General features: G+C 43.5%; 2 protein-coding genes across 4 annotated transcripts in view; both read right to left on the minus strand.

The window, feature by feature from the left end:
* LOC126567908 (putative inorganic phosphate cotransporter) overlaps positions 1-3,834 on the minus strand; it is a 58,644-nt gene extending 54,810 nt beyond the window's left edge. For all 3 annotated transcript variants that reach the window (XM_050224265.1, XM_050224264.1, XM_050224263.1), the window contains exons 1-3: positions 3,592-3,834; positions 3,028-3,113; positions 2,747-2,887 (exon numbers count right to left, since the gene is read on the minus strand). In XM_050224265.1, the coding sequence (XP_050080222.1) occupies positions 2,747-2,887; positions 3,028-3,113; positions 3,592-3,801 (437 nt within the window). In that variant the 5' untranslated portion in view covers positions 3,802-3,834. The remainder of the gene's footprint in view (positions 1-2,746; positions 2,888-3,027; positions 3,114-3,591) is intronic.
* Positions 3,835-8,597: 4,763 nt separating this feature from the next.
* On the minus strand, positions 8,598-15,366 carry LOC126568061 (integumentary mucin C.1). The gene is made up of 7 exons (XM_050224470.1): positions 15,285-15,366; positions 15,087-15,203; positions 10,905-11,114; positions 10,725-10,811; positions 10,416-10,569; positions 9,427-9,795; positions 8,598-9,364 (listed from the first exon to the last, which is right to left on the minus strand). The coding sequence occupies exons 1-7, from the start codon at positions 15,303-15,305 to the stop codon at positions 8,598-8,600; spliced, it is 1,725 nt and encodes a 574-aa protein (XP_050080427.1). The 5' UTR covers positions 15,306-15,366.
* Between the last annotated feature and the right edge of the window lie 388 nt (positions 15,367-15,754).

Raw genomic sequence — 15,754 nt, forward strand, 5'->3', positions numbered from 1 at the left:
CTTTCTTTGTACAGCATGACTAGCTCGGACTAGCGAGCACAAAAATTCCCCGGTCCGTACCTAAACCTACACACGAACGGTCGCTTGGCTGGCTCTGTACCGAGCCCACATGCATTTGGCTTGTTGTGTCCGCAAAATGAAACATTTCACTGTATGTTATCGTTCAGTAACGGAACGAAAAAGCTCAACGCAGCATCGTATGATTAGGACTCTTAATACGTCAGCGCGATAAATTTTCTTCTCTATTACCCCTGCTAGTTCTTCATATCTTTGTCGCCCGCCTGAATGTATGCACGCACAAGACACAGCGAATAAAGTTGGCACACGATCTAGAAATTGAATTAAAACATATACCGCAAACATGGAAAAAGGCATCGCAATAACGTAGCAATGTTTCCACCGTTCTTTGTGACACAAAATGTACCGACTGACGCCAGTCCCACAGCAGGAATAGCAGTCGTCCTTATAGAGATCTGTTTGTGTGCAAGTCCTGCTACTACGGAGCACATAGTCCACTCACAATGGGCCTTCTTGGCTTTCTTCGTTCGTTCATGGGAATGAAGAAGGATCGAAATTCGATTCTCATTGAAATTATAATTTCCCATTGACATCTACTGGGGGCGATGTCTCGAACGTGCAGGATGAAGCTAATCCTCTTACAACCCTTTACTAAACAGGTTGTGCGTGCGTGTGGTTGTGCTAACGGCACGCTTAGTACGATACTTAGACGATCCGATGCGAATAGGCTGGTAAGCTGATTAAAACAACGAATTCTTTGTGAGAGATGAAGGATGGTGGAATAGCAGCATTAGGAATCGCACTGGATAAAACAACTCATACTTCGTAGGTTCGAGTCCCAGTTAATAATGACAATTTTTGACAGCTTTTAACAATTTATTTCTACAGGTTAATGTTAAAGGTTAATAGCAAAATTTTGAAGAGCTCAAGGGAGCCTTCTCTTCTTACTAATTTATCCGTCATGTAGATAGAGCTCTAAAGAGATTTTCATCGAACTACATCGGTCCCTTAAACTTACAAACCACAAGTCAAAAAGACCTTTTTTTTCCTTGAAATATTCAGCTTAATTGTAATATAAAGGCTCTCTCTCTCTCTCACACACACACACACACACACACACACACACACACACACACACACACCCAAACATTTAAAACTCGTCGAACAGCAAACAACAAAACGCTTCGAGCGGTGTACGCGTGAAAATCTTCCAAACTTCCGAAACCGACAACAAACGCCCCGGAGGGTGGATGGATGACGTGCGCACGACATCGTAATTGGCCAAATTTCATTTCGCGTCCCCCAAACTAATCGCGCCCGATGACCCCCGAAGTACGCGCGAACTCATACACACACACACACAAACCAGTGTGTCATCCCACCAAACGTTCCAGCCCATAAAGCCCACCGCAATAGGAGGGCGAAAGAAAAAAAAAGCTGAGAAGAGGTTCAACAAGTGCCTTTTTTATGGGGAAAATCTCAATTGGAGTTTTGGATGGCCTGCTTTTTCCCTTTTTTTCTTCTTTCGTTGGAGCCCTTGCTGCTTTCCCTTTTTTTTACGATCGATAAACGATCGTCCCAAAGCGTAACATTGTCGCGTTAAATCCTGCGGTTTATCCGTGAGCGTTTTCTACTTCAAGCAGCAGTTCTTCCTCTTCCACCTCTTAGTGTCACCTGTATTAGCATCGGCACGTTGTCCAGCACACGTTGGCGGTATGCGTTGGCAGTGAAAAGCAGTGGCGACAAGTGCGAATCATAAATCAATTATTCAACCAGCGCTATCGCAAACAGGACGGCCCACTGACGGTCACACCGTACACAAAACACATACAACCACGGAGGAGATGTTCCCTGTGCACAGTGTACGAACCCGGAACCGACCCGGCACTATACTTCCGGGCAGCCCGACATATGATCTCGCCTATTGCACAAAGCCCACGCCTGACGGCCGGTTTTCCGGTGTGCAAATTGTGGCCCAGCGGGTAATTCGGTGTTTTCCTTGCTTTTTCTTTTTGACACCCTCATTAAGGTGCAATAAACAGTGGACCCCGAAACCCCGCGAAAGGGAGTACGGCACAACAGTAATGGGTGTTCCGAAATAGGCACAAGTGTGTCGTTATTATTTCGCCGTTTGTCAGCACGCCGCTGCACACCTTTTTGGGCTGGATGACATATCGACTAAGAAAACCCCTTTTCCGATGGGTGTATTGTGCTGTGCGCATTACATAATGCCAGGCGCTAGGAAGTTAACAGCGGGTTTTGTATTAAAAAAAAATGGAACAATCACAACACATACAGCACCACACCGTTATTTGGGAGGTTTTTGGACGAAAAGATTGCAAGGAAGAAAAATGTTATCCACAATCTGTTGCCAGCTGTCGAATGGCGCCGTACGTGCCCGAGAAGAGCAAACAAAGGTAGCGAGTGGTCTCACTAGTAAAGACAAAAAAAAAACACCTAATGGTCAACACATTTTGCACCCGGGGGAGCAGCTTGGCAGGCATTGTCGTAAGCACTTTTGTAAGGATTCACTTCCATTCGGTTCCATGACAAGGTCGGAACCCAATCTACCATTGACTTTCGTAGCTGAGCATTTTCTTGTGGCATTTGCTTTGCAATGAACTGAGTTGTATCACAATATGCGCTTCTGCACCACTTTCGCCCTTATTAGTTCGCAGCGAAGAAGCAGCAAGAAAGAAACCATCCCGAGCAGAAACGAGATACTTACCATATCGAGTGTGAATGGCAAAAGTCCAGTGCGGAGATGATCTGGCGGAAGAACTTTCTCGCTTCCTTTGGCGTTAGGCGGCCCTTCTTGACGAGATAGTCGAACAGTTCGCCTCCGGACACGTGCTCCAGTACGAGATATCTACGCCGAGTAGGACCGGTTGGATGATGATGGGTACAAAGACGAAAGTCGACCAAAGTCCAGTAGTAAAATAAAAAAGAGAAGACACTCATTAAGGGACGGGTACTGAACAGCCACCGGCGGTGGTATACAGTACTTACAAGTATTTTCTGTTTTCGTACACATCCGTTAGTCCTAGGACGTGTGGATGGTCGATAAGCTTCATAATGGCAATTTCTCTCTCAACCTTTTCCAAGGGGATTTTCGTTTTCGTACGTCATTGAATCGGAGAAATTCCGAAATGATCCAAATATGCAAAAAGGTATGCAACCCGCATAGCACCCGGTTTGAAAGGCAACAGAATAGCATCCGAAATCACAGCGGGGGAACCGGGCGCGAATGAGCGAGTAGTACATAGTAGCAAGAAGTAGTAGGTAGTAGTTGTTGATGACAAGGAAGAGAAAAGAAATAGGATAAGAAAGTTAATTAAAGTTTCAACTCGTTGCTTGCGGTAGTGTTCATCCGACACTGTTCCCAGCACTTCGACGACTGTCCGACAAGAAGCCCCGCAGTTTAACTAGACTTCAGAAAGCAAGGTGTGAAGCAAGGCAAACACATCCACATCCGATCGCCGGTTCAAGGTATGCGTGGCCTGCGGCATCCTGTCGGAACATTCGGCGAACCGTCCACAAACAGGCCAGCTGCGTGAGGTACTGTTTCATTACTTTCATCAGCACCGACTCGCTGAGCTTCTCCCGGTTAATAATTTTTATGGCCACCTTCTTCCCGAGCACGCAGTGCACGCCGAGCTTCACCAGCCCCGTCTGGCCCTTGCCGAGCGTACGCTCGAGCCTGTACGGACCAACGTACTGGTGGCCCTCGGTCGTACCCGTACTGCTCGGGGTTGCATTTTCTTTCTGCACTTCGCGACTCATCCTGCTCCACTCGAACGTTAGCTACTACGGGCAGATGTGTGTGTGGGAATCTTGCTTCGATATCCTGGCGAGCAGGCGAAGCACCGCTGCTTGCTTCACAGACGATATCCAACGAATTTGATGCTCGCAACGAGGGAACGCGCATACAAACGCGAACGTGGTGTGGGGCGCGTCACGTATGCATGGCGCACTTCTCTGGACACGAAGGTTTTCCTATCTTGCGCCGGAACTCTGCACACTACTTCTTAGAACTTTTGCCTTATTGCTGCTCACTTGTACTGTTGGTTTTGGGACATCCAGTGACGGGCACCGTTGTCCTTTGCACTTCACGTTTTTCCGAAACCTTGCGTTCTTTCCACACACACACACACACACACACACACTCACTCACACTCCCTAACACTACGATAACGACTAGCTGCCTATTGATGGATTTCTTTCTTTTCGTATCGGCTTTTTTCGTTGTTGCTGGTGTGCGCTTGCAGTGATTCCTCCTATCCTAGCCACGAGGATACCTCAACACAACTGGGTGGCTTATTACACACACACACACAACACATACTTTTCTATGACCCCATCTTCCCATCCCCTTCTGGAGGAGAAGCTCCTTATGATGGGGATTTTTCTTTCCCCAAAAAGCTTGAATAACTGCTTGAGGCCAACGACAGATAGGGTTAGCCTCCGAATCCAGCTTCACACACACACACACGGCACGGCACGTGAAAAGTGGAATTCCTTTCCGCACACACACGCACACGTACACGCCCACGGCGCACGGGACCGAAATGGCACGAAAACACGGTAGCACAAAGGAAACAGCGCCCGTTCAAAGCTGAGTTTCGGGTCGCGTTTTATTTTTTCGCCACACTTGGCGGTCGGCGGCCTCCGCAAAACCGAAAGCACCGAATTGCATCCACCGCCCAATCGATTACCGATTAACGGGAAGGTCGCTGTAAAATTTTCCGCACACGCGAGGAATTAAAAAAAAAAGTCCTGTGCCACTGGAGGGCCCCACACACAGACGTGCGTTTTGTACTGCTGCGCGACACACTACCACGCGACAGAGCAGAGTGTGCCGTTTTCGCTACCATACCGTTTTTTGAAAAATCGATACATCTCACGGGGAGAAACAATTCTCACGCGAAGCGAGCCCAGTGAGGAGGTTTTCTCATCCAATAGGGGTGAGCTTCGATTTCTCACCCCCCGGGGTTGGTGGGTTGCGCATGTGCGAGTGTGTGCTCACCTGCTCGCTTTAGCACTGCTCACTGCTCACCGCTCACGGCTCACGATTCATTGCATTTTTGACAGGAAGCGCAATCTTTTTTCTTCCGTTTTTCACCCTCAGCGGACACAATACCCCGACGGTTCATGTCCAGAGCATAGGATTGTGTATGTGTGAGCGAGTGTGTGTTGTACCGTTGTTTTCGTTCTGCGAGGGGTTGGCACAAAACGTCAAGTGCTCTGGCGACCTGGTGCCTGGCTTGGTAAATAAAAAGGGGGTTGCAGTTTTTGGGATGATTCATCATCGATGGCGGCATCTTTCCGGGGATGAAAATGGAGCGTCGATTTTTTGCTTGTTAATTGAAGCTCGTATAAAGCGCGGATTAATTTCAACTGTAAAATAATACGAGAGTAAGCGCGACTAGTTTTCGTTTTGAAAATAGTTCACCTACGTATCTATACACCTTGACCAAAGAAACAGTTTAAAATACTAGTTAACGAAGTGAAATTTTATTTTTGATCAACTCATGTTCATTGTTTGTTCGCACAAGGAATGAGAAAATCTCAAAAAAAAAAAAACATCTGACAAACCATACAAAGATTTGTTCAAGGATTACAGCATGGCCAGCGTGACTGATTGCTGCTATTAGCCGGCAGGACAATGTGCTGTGGTTTCTCCCCCCAAAGGACACGAAGAATAGAGGCCATTTAATTGCTCCGTTTAGCATACATTAGGATGGCCAATCTAAACCTAATCGTAACGATGTGTGCTGCACAAGGGTAACACTATTTACCGTCACAATGTTTGTACTGTGGATTTTTGATTGTTTTTTATGGAAATTATGTATCAAGCAAGATCAAACACTATTATTATCATCAGTAAACACGAATCTGAAGCATAACAGTAGTAAAGAAATTGTACATTTATGTGACGTTACATGTAGTAAAGTAGCTAACCAGAAATTGCATACATTTAGGCGCACGCTCGAATTATTTTTACTAATAGCACACTATTGTTTGTTTTACGATGAGCTTTTTCACCGAATTAAGAATTATGTTGGTGACGCTCCAATAGGCCGTACACGATAACGGTCCAGTATGCTGGCTTTCGTAGATTTGACCATTTATAAAAACGATCTAACGAAAACATGCGATAAAAATAACTCTTTGAAAATGCATTGCAAATGACTGCAGATCGGTTTGCATTTTAAAAGTGTTAATTAGCATGAGTAAAGTAGCATTTTGATCAAAATTTTTAAACTGTTAATTGAAGTCGGAGGCATCCTCTGGTTTTCGAATTGGACAAAATTATTCCCTTCAAGTCAGAAGCTTTCTCCGATCTTTGATTGGATGACCACGATCTTTGATAAGACTCGACGGGTTGAGCCAGTGGTATCTTCAACAAATCAACAACAAATGAAAACAATTTAAAAAAAATCCCATTGGCATGTTCAATTCACGTATGGTGTATGAAATAATAAATTTTACGCTTGATTGTATAGAACCCATTGGTCCTTTTGCCAACCATATTAGATTTTTTCAAGTTTTTATAAATAAAAACGAAACAAATAGGAGGAATTTTTCTATCGAAAGCAAAAAAAAAGGTAAAACTACAGTCAAGAGTTTTAATCTTTACGCAGTTTCGTGTTGAAATGGTTCATATAACACAGATTGCATACATTTAGGCGCTTTTTCATGTTATTAGTATTTTTCATAAATCATTCATTTGGGGTTTTTTAAAAATCTTTTTCATTATAAATTTACACTTTCGGATGTTCATTTCGTGCGTTACGTACGATGTTTCTAATTTAATTACTGTTCATGTTTTCTTTTTCGGTATAAGCTTTATTTTTGAACGGTTTCACGCATTCGGTTTTTGTTTTGTTTTTATATATCAAAATAAAATTTATAAAATAGCTAAATATAAATATATCATTCCATCCTGGTACATGTGGGGATGTGTGCATACATTCTTTTGCTGTGAGAATCTTCTTCTTCTTCTTCTCACATTCCTGCCACCCCTTCTTTATCAACGCAACGTTCAACTCCATAAATAGCAAATATTATCCATCAATCTTTGTACTCTACCCATCTACACCTGCCACCGGCCATTACAAAACTATGCTTCCAAAGCCCAACATTTTTATTATTGCATTTCAATCAACATCGTCACCAGCATTTAGTAGTTTTATTATAGTTTTCTCTTTCACTTTAGATGCGATCCGATTTTAGCGAAAAAGGGAGCAGGATTTTGCAAAGGGGAAACCCAAAATTGGCTGCAGGTATGTTGTATATTATGCCTTTAACCTTAAATACTTTAAATAGCATTCACTCACGATATAACAAGACACCAAGCGCGTACACATTCAGCTGCTTGATGCTCTAATAATCAACCGTTCACTATCCTTATAAACATTTTGACCCTTCAACCAGCTTTCCCAACCTTTGCTTTGCCCATTCTTAACGAGCCAACAATAACAAACCGTACGGTAGAAATCATTATGGGATGCCAATATGCGCTATTGGGTGCGAAATCCGTACGTTACCCCAAGGTTGATGTGTTTAATGTTACGTTCCAGTCGAACGGTACACGTGCGGGAGGTTTTTTTTATCAGTGTAAATATTAGTGTGTTTTCACACGTGGATATAAAGGGTTTTTTTCGCTTTTTAATTTAGTTCTCGCTCGATAATTGTTCAATCATAGCTGTCACTCTATATGCATACAGGCATAACACACATCGACAAGCGTAAATCGGTGCCTTACCGCTTCTTATCCTTCACTGACATGATATATATATCGTAGCTTTCATTCCTTTCTCGGACAGCCTTACTATAAGTCTCCAAGCATTAAGCCAAAAGCCAAACATTCTTCTCCATCTTCCAAGGATCATTTATAACCTCGCATTTGTGATACACAAAACTAACCCTCCGTAACGTTGTGACCACTTGTTTTGTTGTTGAAATCCATTACTAGCCTAAGGAACGACTCCTGACAATTTTTTGTGTTTATCATCAAAACCGAAACCGAACAAACGTTTGAATTACAACCAAAAAAAATCACATCGAAAGCATGATTTCAGGAATCTCCTTTTTTTTGTTTCCTTATTATAGCATTTAAACGGCAAACTTACTACCTAATGTGCTAGCCGGCATCCAAAATGGGGGTTTTTGCTGCTTTGATTGTTTTTTTTGTTTTCCTAGTATTTGTGTATATGCAATCAGTTTTAACCTCACTTTACTTAACTAAGTTTCTTATCTCAGTTTGAGCTTCTCGTGCTACCCCGCTATTCCGGAGGGCATTGTATTTTATGTATTATTATCTGTGTTCTTTTCTTCTTCGCTCTAATGAAACTCAACATTCTTCCAAGTACGTAGTTTGAATGATACGGGTCAGTTTTCGGGGGAGGTGAACAAGGAACAACAAAGCACCGATCAGTTGCCCTTGCATTATTTGTTCAAACTGACAGCTCTCAATCGTCCATCATCCGCTCACATCAACAACGACCAGCGGATTCTATTTTATGATAATAAATCCCTTCCAATCGGCAGAAAGCCACCCGAATGGACCCCGACTACTACTGCTTCACAGTTCTATTGTTAGCATTATTGCTCGCAACCATTGTTTTGGATGATGCATTAGTGTTGGTAGTGTTGCTACCTTTCCCCCCACTAGCAGGCCTAGTGATGTCCTTGGGCGAAGCGTCCTGTCTTTCGTTTGGACGTCCGTAAGCTGCATCCTTGCTGCTGGAGGTCGTGCTTGTCGTAATTGTTGCCGTAGTTGTGGTTATGTCTATCACAATTGATGGAGTACGCGTGGTGGCGGCCCTATTCATTGCGCTGCCACCGGATGCACTGGTGGTTGTAGTAGTAGTAGTAGTAGTAGTGGCACTAGCATTAGTAGCATTACTTGGGACGGTGGTTTTTGAGGTTAGTTTGCTTGTCTTGTCTTTCGGACACGGGTTGGTATTGATCGGCGGCGTGGACGTGGCTGGTGTTACCGTTGCTGTACGACCACCGTTGCCGGACACACTTTTCCTCGGCGAGTTTGTGCTTCCGGTTGTGGTCGTGGTTGCTAAGGATCTTGAGGAAGCACTCTTCTTGGGCGATGCCTTCGGAGATGACTCTGGTGTTGAGCGGGGTGTTGATTTGGGGGTGGATCTCATACTGAGCCGTCTCGCCGGTCCCGGAGAATTACTTGCTGATCCTACGCTTCCCACACCAGCACCTCCAGACCCACTGGTTCCACCACTTCCGCTAGTTGAGCCGAGATAGATGGCAGATCCGGTACCTCCACTAACGTTCAAATCAACCCGCGAACCGTGTATGGACGGTGGCGCTGAGCCTGCAAAACAAGGGCAAACATTATTAGCGATGCGAAAAAAAAGCGTACATTGCTAGCCCTACCTGTATAGGAATACAACCCGGCTGGGCTGCTTCGTGGACGAAAGGTACTGACGATGCTACTGCTCCGCCGAAGCTCCGATATTTCACCCAAATCGATTTCGGCCGCATACTCACCAGCTGCACGCGGGTTCTCGGGATTCCGGTTGCCTCCACCACCAGCGCCCTGGCGTTGAGTTAACGCTTTCGAGCAGCGGGGCGACGTGGGACATGACTGAGCACCTCCACTGCCAGGCGTACCCATGCTTCGTACCGACAGCTGGGATGAGGTCGAGGGTGACGTCGAGAGTGATGTGTTGTATTGCTTCTTCGACGAGAGACTCGGCTTTCGTGAAGGTCTTATACCACCACGGGAATCCGTCCGGCAGATTCCTAAGGATGTAACATGAGAACAATGTGGGGAATGTTTCTTCATTCGAACGATATTTGACGTCAGCGAAAACGTGGTGGACGAATTGGAATGTAATTTTTGTCTGACTGTTTTCGTGCAGTTTTTATGTGTCTTTAAAAGCATGCTTTTGTGTGGTTAGTTATTTGAAAATGATTTTTAATATGAAATTAATAAATGATAATGATCCTTACGTCAGTAAGTTAGACAAAACTATCCAAAAACCAGTGCCTTTGTTATGCTCCTACCGATAAAAACCCTTATGGCCAGTGATGATTGCTTTGTCTAGGCAGATTGAAGATGGATAATGGAGGATGTCACAGCCAAGATGTCATGAAAGCATGAATGAATAAAGCTTTGTAATGCACAAGCGTTATGATGCTGAAGTATGAGAAGCAGGTCTGCAAGACGCGTACGAAGGAAAAAACAATCATTTCGATCGAGAAATAGGTCACGAATCGAACACATGGTCGCAACAGCCCTAAAATCTTGTTAAGCAAGGATAAAGCGGGACACGGGGATGTATGAAACTAAGCGCAATTTATGGTAACGTAATTGGATGCTGTGTTGTAAACATAACTCTTGCACTCGCAAACCCACTCACCCGTTGGGCAGTCCTTCCCGAACTTGCAATGACCTTCGCAAACTCCTTTGCTTTCCAGCAGCTCTTCGTAGTAATCTAGCGCTATGTAGCACTGCTCCTTGTCCGTCGACTCAAGCGCTAAGCTCGGAAAACGCTCCTTCAACCGTCTTCGTTCCTGTGTGCACGTGTGCGGATGTGTGCGAAATACGGAAGAAATAATGAACCGAACCCCAAAACGATTTATCACGTTAATCAAAGGAAGGGAAATAAAACTAGGTCCATGTCCGGAAGATTGTACGTGTCGCCACGGATGCCCTTTTCCCGCCTTACCTCGATCAGTTTGTTGGTTTCAAAATCTTGCAGCTGATTCTGAAACCCCAGATTGGGATTGGCTATCGAGCGACCAGCACGTACTACCTGCAAAAGATGGTACCCACCCCCCCCACGCGGGAGAAGAAGATAGATTTAAGGATCCGCTTGAAACTGCGGAACGTGTCTCATTCTCTCTACCTTTAGAGCTTCCTTCCAGTTCAATGGTGTGACGCACATGATGTAGGCAACGGCCACCGTTACCGAGCGGGACATGCCAGCCAGACAGTGGATCAGTACGTTACCCTCCTTGAGCCGTGCCGAGTGGATGAAATCATTACACACCGAAAAGTATTGCGACAGGTTTTGGTCCGGTTTGTCCGCAGCAATCACACACAGGTAATGTTTATCCTAGAGCGAGTGAGCGAGAAAAAATGGTCTTTTACTATGCTTTCTTAATAGCAAATCGCATTATAAAATCGCATTAAAATTATATGCTAAGCTGTAAAATGATAAAATTGCATATATTCTGGTTTTTTTCAGTCAGAAATACGCCGAGTAGTATGCAATCTGCACCACATACTCTCAAGTTGGTAAAATTTTAAGCAGATCAACTCTCGTAATTGCATTCATTTAGGCGCCTTATGCTCAACCCTAGTAGATAGAGATATCTTTGTATGGAAATTAATTAAAGCCATTTTAAGTAAGTTAGACTGATGCGTGTCTTCTCAGACATTACACACTTGACAAACTACAAACTCGAGCCATCTCAAACCGCTAACGACCTAGGTCACACATACATTTTGTATAAGCTTCTGTGTGAAGGTTAATTATGCCATTCCCCAACGGTGACATTCCTGAACTAGATTAGATTTTAATACCTTCGTACTAGTGCTTGTTGGGTCTCTCCTTCAAGACTGGCATGTGCTCAAACCGACACAGATCATATGTCTGCCTATTAAAACCATTAAAAAACCCTTTCACAAAACTTTTACCCCACAGAGCACCCTTGGGAGGAATGCCGTGGTTGAACAGTTGCTCGGCCATTTTCCAGCAAAGCCTTTCGTTACATCGTTCAAGGTAGCATAACTTTAGCTTCAATTTACCGGCGGCCAATCGACTAAAATTGGACCCTTATCTCGCCAAACTCTGCAGCACAAATAACTCTACCGCGAGCAATTCCATAACTCGCTTCGCTGATACAACACACGCGTGTGCTCACTACAAAGAACAAAAGGTGCAATTGCTGGTGGTTATCAGGAAAAATGTCGTGACCCGTTCACCGGGACATTGGATGTATGGCGATCGTGTGTTCTATACCAAAATAAAGGGGGTGAAGAAAATGGTATTCGCACACGGAAAAGAATAAAAACCCATCGGTTTGTGGTTTGGGGCAGCGGATAACCCACATCCCTGTGTGCGCCCCATATAACATCTGTGTCACGCAAAGTGCTCCGGAGTGGGTATTGATTAAAAAGAACGAAAAAAAAAAATGCCCTCCGGAACACTGTACAGCAGCTCCACGAAATGCCATCGACATGCCCTTCGGAACTACTTCTTCAAGTGCCGGAAAATGGGACGATTCGGCTATGGAAAAGCATGATGAAGCAAAATATTTGCGGAAAGGACTTTGCGAAATTGAAAGGCTTGCCCGGACGCACTTAATGGAGACGCTTTTTATTATTAAATTTTGCAATTTTTAAAAATACCAACCGTGTGTGTTTGTGTGTGGTGTTTGCCGTTGTGTAACGAAACCCCTTCTGACACAACACGAGAGCCTTTTGAAGCGACACAAGATTGATGGGCAAGAGCTAACGCGATACAAAGTGGTCAGGATTCTGGGAATTGAATGAAAAGCTAGGAAACACGGAAAAAAGGCACCAGAGGGAGGATGGTTGTGGATGGTGTTGGTAATAATGGGAATCCCATTAGATCCAAAGATCTTCAACACACTACGGATAAACATACAGGGAACACAGGACACAGCATTCTTCCGCCTTTGGACACATTCCTTTCCTTCGCAGTTGTACACATTTTACATGATGTAGAATCGTTCCCCTATCGGGGGATTATGGGATTTGGTGCTTTCTGTGGGTGTTTCTCCATGTACTTTGCACCTATGGACGGCATTTGCTGCTAGCCGGGCATACAAAAGTTTGATCAATGTCCTTCGGAATACGAAGGACATATCATGGCTGCAAGATAGCAAAACAACAGTCTGCTGGATTCAAACAAACTACGCAGCAGAAAACGTTCTTCTATATGTATATATAGAACTGAAACAAACATTAGTAAATCATGCAACCTTTTGTTAACAATATAGATAACCCGGCGGTTGGAGCAATTTAAGCACGATGATGTATTATGTAAAACCTTTCCCGATTTACTAGCTACACTCGAAAATGGGATCGGGTTCTAAGTGGAGTGAGCCTAACTAACGAACGTTTCTAGTCTGCTATTCACTCAAGTTGTAACGAACGCTTCACAATATCTTGAGATGTTTGGGACCCACTTTTAAGGATATTCAATGTTCAATTTAAGTTCTATTTTTAGAGCGTAGCTTTCTGCTTATCAAAACTCACTGAACTGTCATTTGGGGATAGAGTAATTGTTTATCACTCACAACAAATTGAAATTTCAGGAGTTCTGCCGGGTACAGAGGCGTGTTAACGTAATGGATTCATTATTTTCTCGCTTTACTTCAACTTCAAATCCAAAAACTTCAATTCTAACCGTAAGAAAGTGAATTTGTTATGCGTATTGCATACTTTACGGCTTAATTAAATCACAATTTGTTCTTCAGATGTTTTTGTGACCGGGAAAAGTAAGTTTAGGCCAGTGTTTACGTTTCATTTTCGATCAATGACAAGTTCATCAGCTGCGCGTATTCATTTGCCATGTAAATGACCGAACAACGTGCTACAATATTTAATTCATGGTCTTTCGTTCACATTCGTTTCTGCATTTGATCCCAGCAAGAAGAGTGGGAAAATGTCTCCCACTCTTCTTGACGCGCATACATTAATAGCTCTTTAGCATGGACTACAAACCCTGGAACGAAAAACTTATCACACCGTGATCCATAATCACGGTCTAAATAAAACATTTCCCTTCGACGAGGAAACGAGTTTCGGCATGAAACAAAACTTTGCACTGTTTCGGCGGAAATGGACCCACCAGTTTATCTCCTACCCATCTTTTACGATCATGTCCATCAAAGGACGGTGCTCTTGGCTGGTGATCAAATAGTTTGCATGGCGCTTTTGCTTGTTGGGTTTTTTTCCCCCACCGGTACAAATGTAGACAAACAACTTTCACCATAAAATAGAACGATTTAGATGGTTATGAATGTTGGTTGGGTGTCGGTTGTTTTTTCCGTTTTTTTTTCTATCCTTCGCAACTCACCCCATCCTCATATTACGGTATTGATCTATTGAATAAGCTTTACCTCCGTTACCCGTGTGTTTGTGCTTTCGTTTGCTACCCATATGCTTACTGTTGGCTGTTCGTCGATGATGGCTTGCTTTGGCAACGTTTCATTCAATCAATCATTACCGTTGATAAGCGTGTGATAATTGTGTCCATTATATTAATTAACGAATGAACTTCCTCACGTATGAAAAACAGGTATTCACTATTGTTTGTTCACGTTTCCTGCTCGAGATACTTTTCTTATACATCTTTCCTACGTGCTATTGATAAAAAAGACGACAGAATGTCAGCAACATTTGTTAAAAAAAATATTGTCGTAACCGAGCAAAAAATTCTCGAACTTTAAGCACCTTAAGCTATTCAAGAAAATAATTATATTCATCACTTTCGTTACTTTACAGAAAACAGGTTATTATTTATCTTTGTTAGGACAGTTTTATCGCTTAAGTGACTCGAGAAGCTCCCCTTAATTGAAGTTGCCTTGAATGTTAAGAACCTTGCGCCTAAAACTATGCAATCAACGTTGCTTAACATCATTTGTGATGTAAGTGCTTGTGCAGATTAGTTTTTGATTTAGCGCAGTTGCAGATAATCGGACGATCTCCGGACAATTCCACTCCCGGTAGGGATGATTGTAAAAAAGACTATGAAATTTAAAAAAAAAACAAGTAAAGCGAAGCCTTATGCGCAAAAGCTTTTATTAGCTGTTCTTTTTACTATTTTTACCAACGTTTCTCTTCATTGAACATACACCCTACGGACAACACAAAATCCTTTATTGACACTATTAAGGGAGTTTTGTCAAAAGGGATGTAATAATTTGAAAATCTGAAGGTTTATTATTAAGGCTAAATTAAGCACAATAGTCTTCAGAATGGTTTAAAAAAATGTCTCAAAAAGCTTTTAAAACTGAAAATAGGATTCATATAGCACCATCAACCGTACACTTACTGGATGAAATCGTCGAGGACTATCGTGTATGGAGACAATGTGCGTAATCCCATATCGATCCAGCTGCTGGTAGTCCTTTGAGTCCCTATAGTTGCCAATATACAACCCGGGCATGACCTGTAACAAGCCTTAATGAAATCAACTCTATCCCGTCACAATGTCCCATGATGTGGGACAGTTGCCACATCCCCCGCTTACCTTGTTCATGCCATTTCCCATCTTGCTGGTTTTATTTCCGTCTCGTGTATCGGTTCGATATTAAACGGTAGTTGGATGGCTCACGTGTAGAAACTGTTCCTCCCCATTCAGTTACATACTACTGATATATACTTTTTTATATTCTCTTAGCACTTTGATTTGTCAACAAACAAGCAACAAGCAACAACGAGTTTCAACAAAAACGAGGCGAGTCTCATTAGCTCATCACCTCGAAGCCACCCGTGGCCAAAAGAAATCTTTGATTATTTGACACGAATGATCGACGGATACACAAATGCGACTGCGACCGGGAGATTCGATCCGATCTCGGCTCATCGTTGTCGGGCATCCCGGGCCGGATCGTCGCCTGGTCCTCGCCGGAAGCACCTAACATCTAACACTCGTTCGGGTTCGGGCACTAAAGCACATTTTTTGATTCGCAAGCACCGGAGGCAACCAAACACAGCCAG

The sequence above is a fragment of the Anopheles maculipalpis genome, chromosome 2RL, assembly GCF_943734695.1.
Source record: "Anopheles maculipalpis chromosome 2RL, idAnoMacuDA_375_x, whole genome shotgun sequence".
Taxonomy (NCBI): Eukaryota; Metazoa; Arthropoda; class Insecta; order Diptera; family Culicidae; genus Anopheles; species Anopheles maculipalpis.

Excerpts from the sequence above, each read along its gene's own strand:
- LOC126568061 (XM_050224470.1), bottom strand. The coding sequence starts at position 15,305 with ATGGGAAATGGCATGAACAAG. Across the intron at positions 15,204-15,284 it reads TGGGAAATGGCATGAACAAG|GTCATGCCCGGGTTGTATAT; the intron begins GTAAGCGGGGGA and ends GGCTTGTTACAG. Across the intron at positions 9,365-9,426 it reads CGGGTTGTATTCCTATACAG|GCTCAGCGCCACCGTCCATA; the intron begins GTAGGGCTAGCA and ends CTTGTTTTGCAG.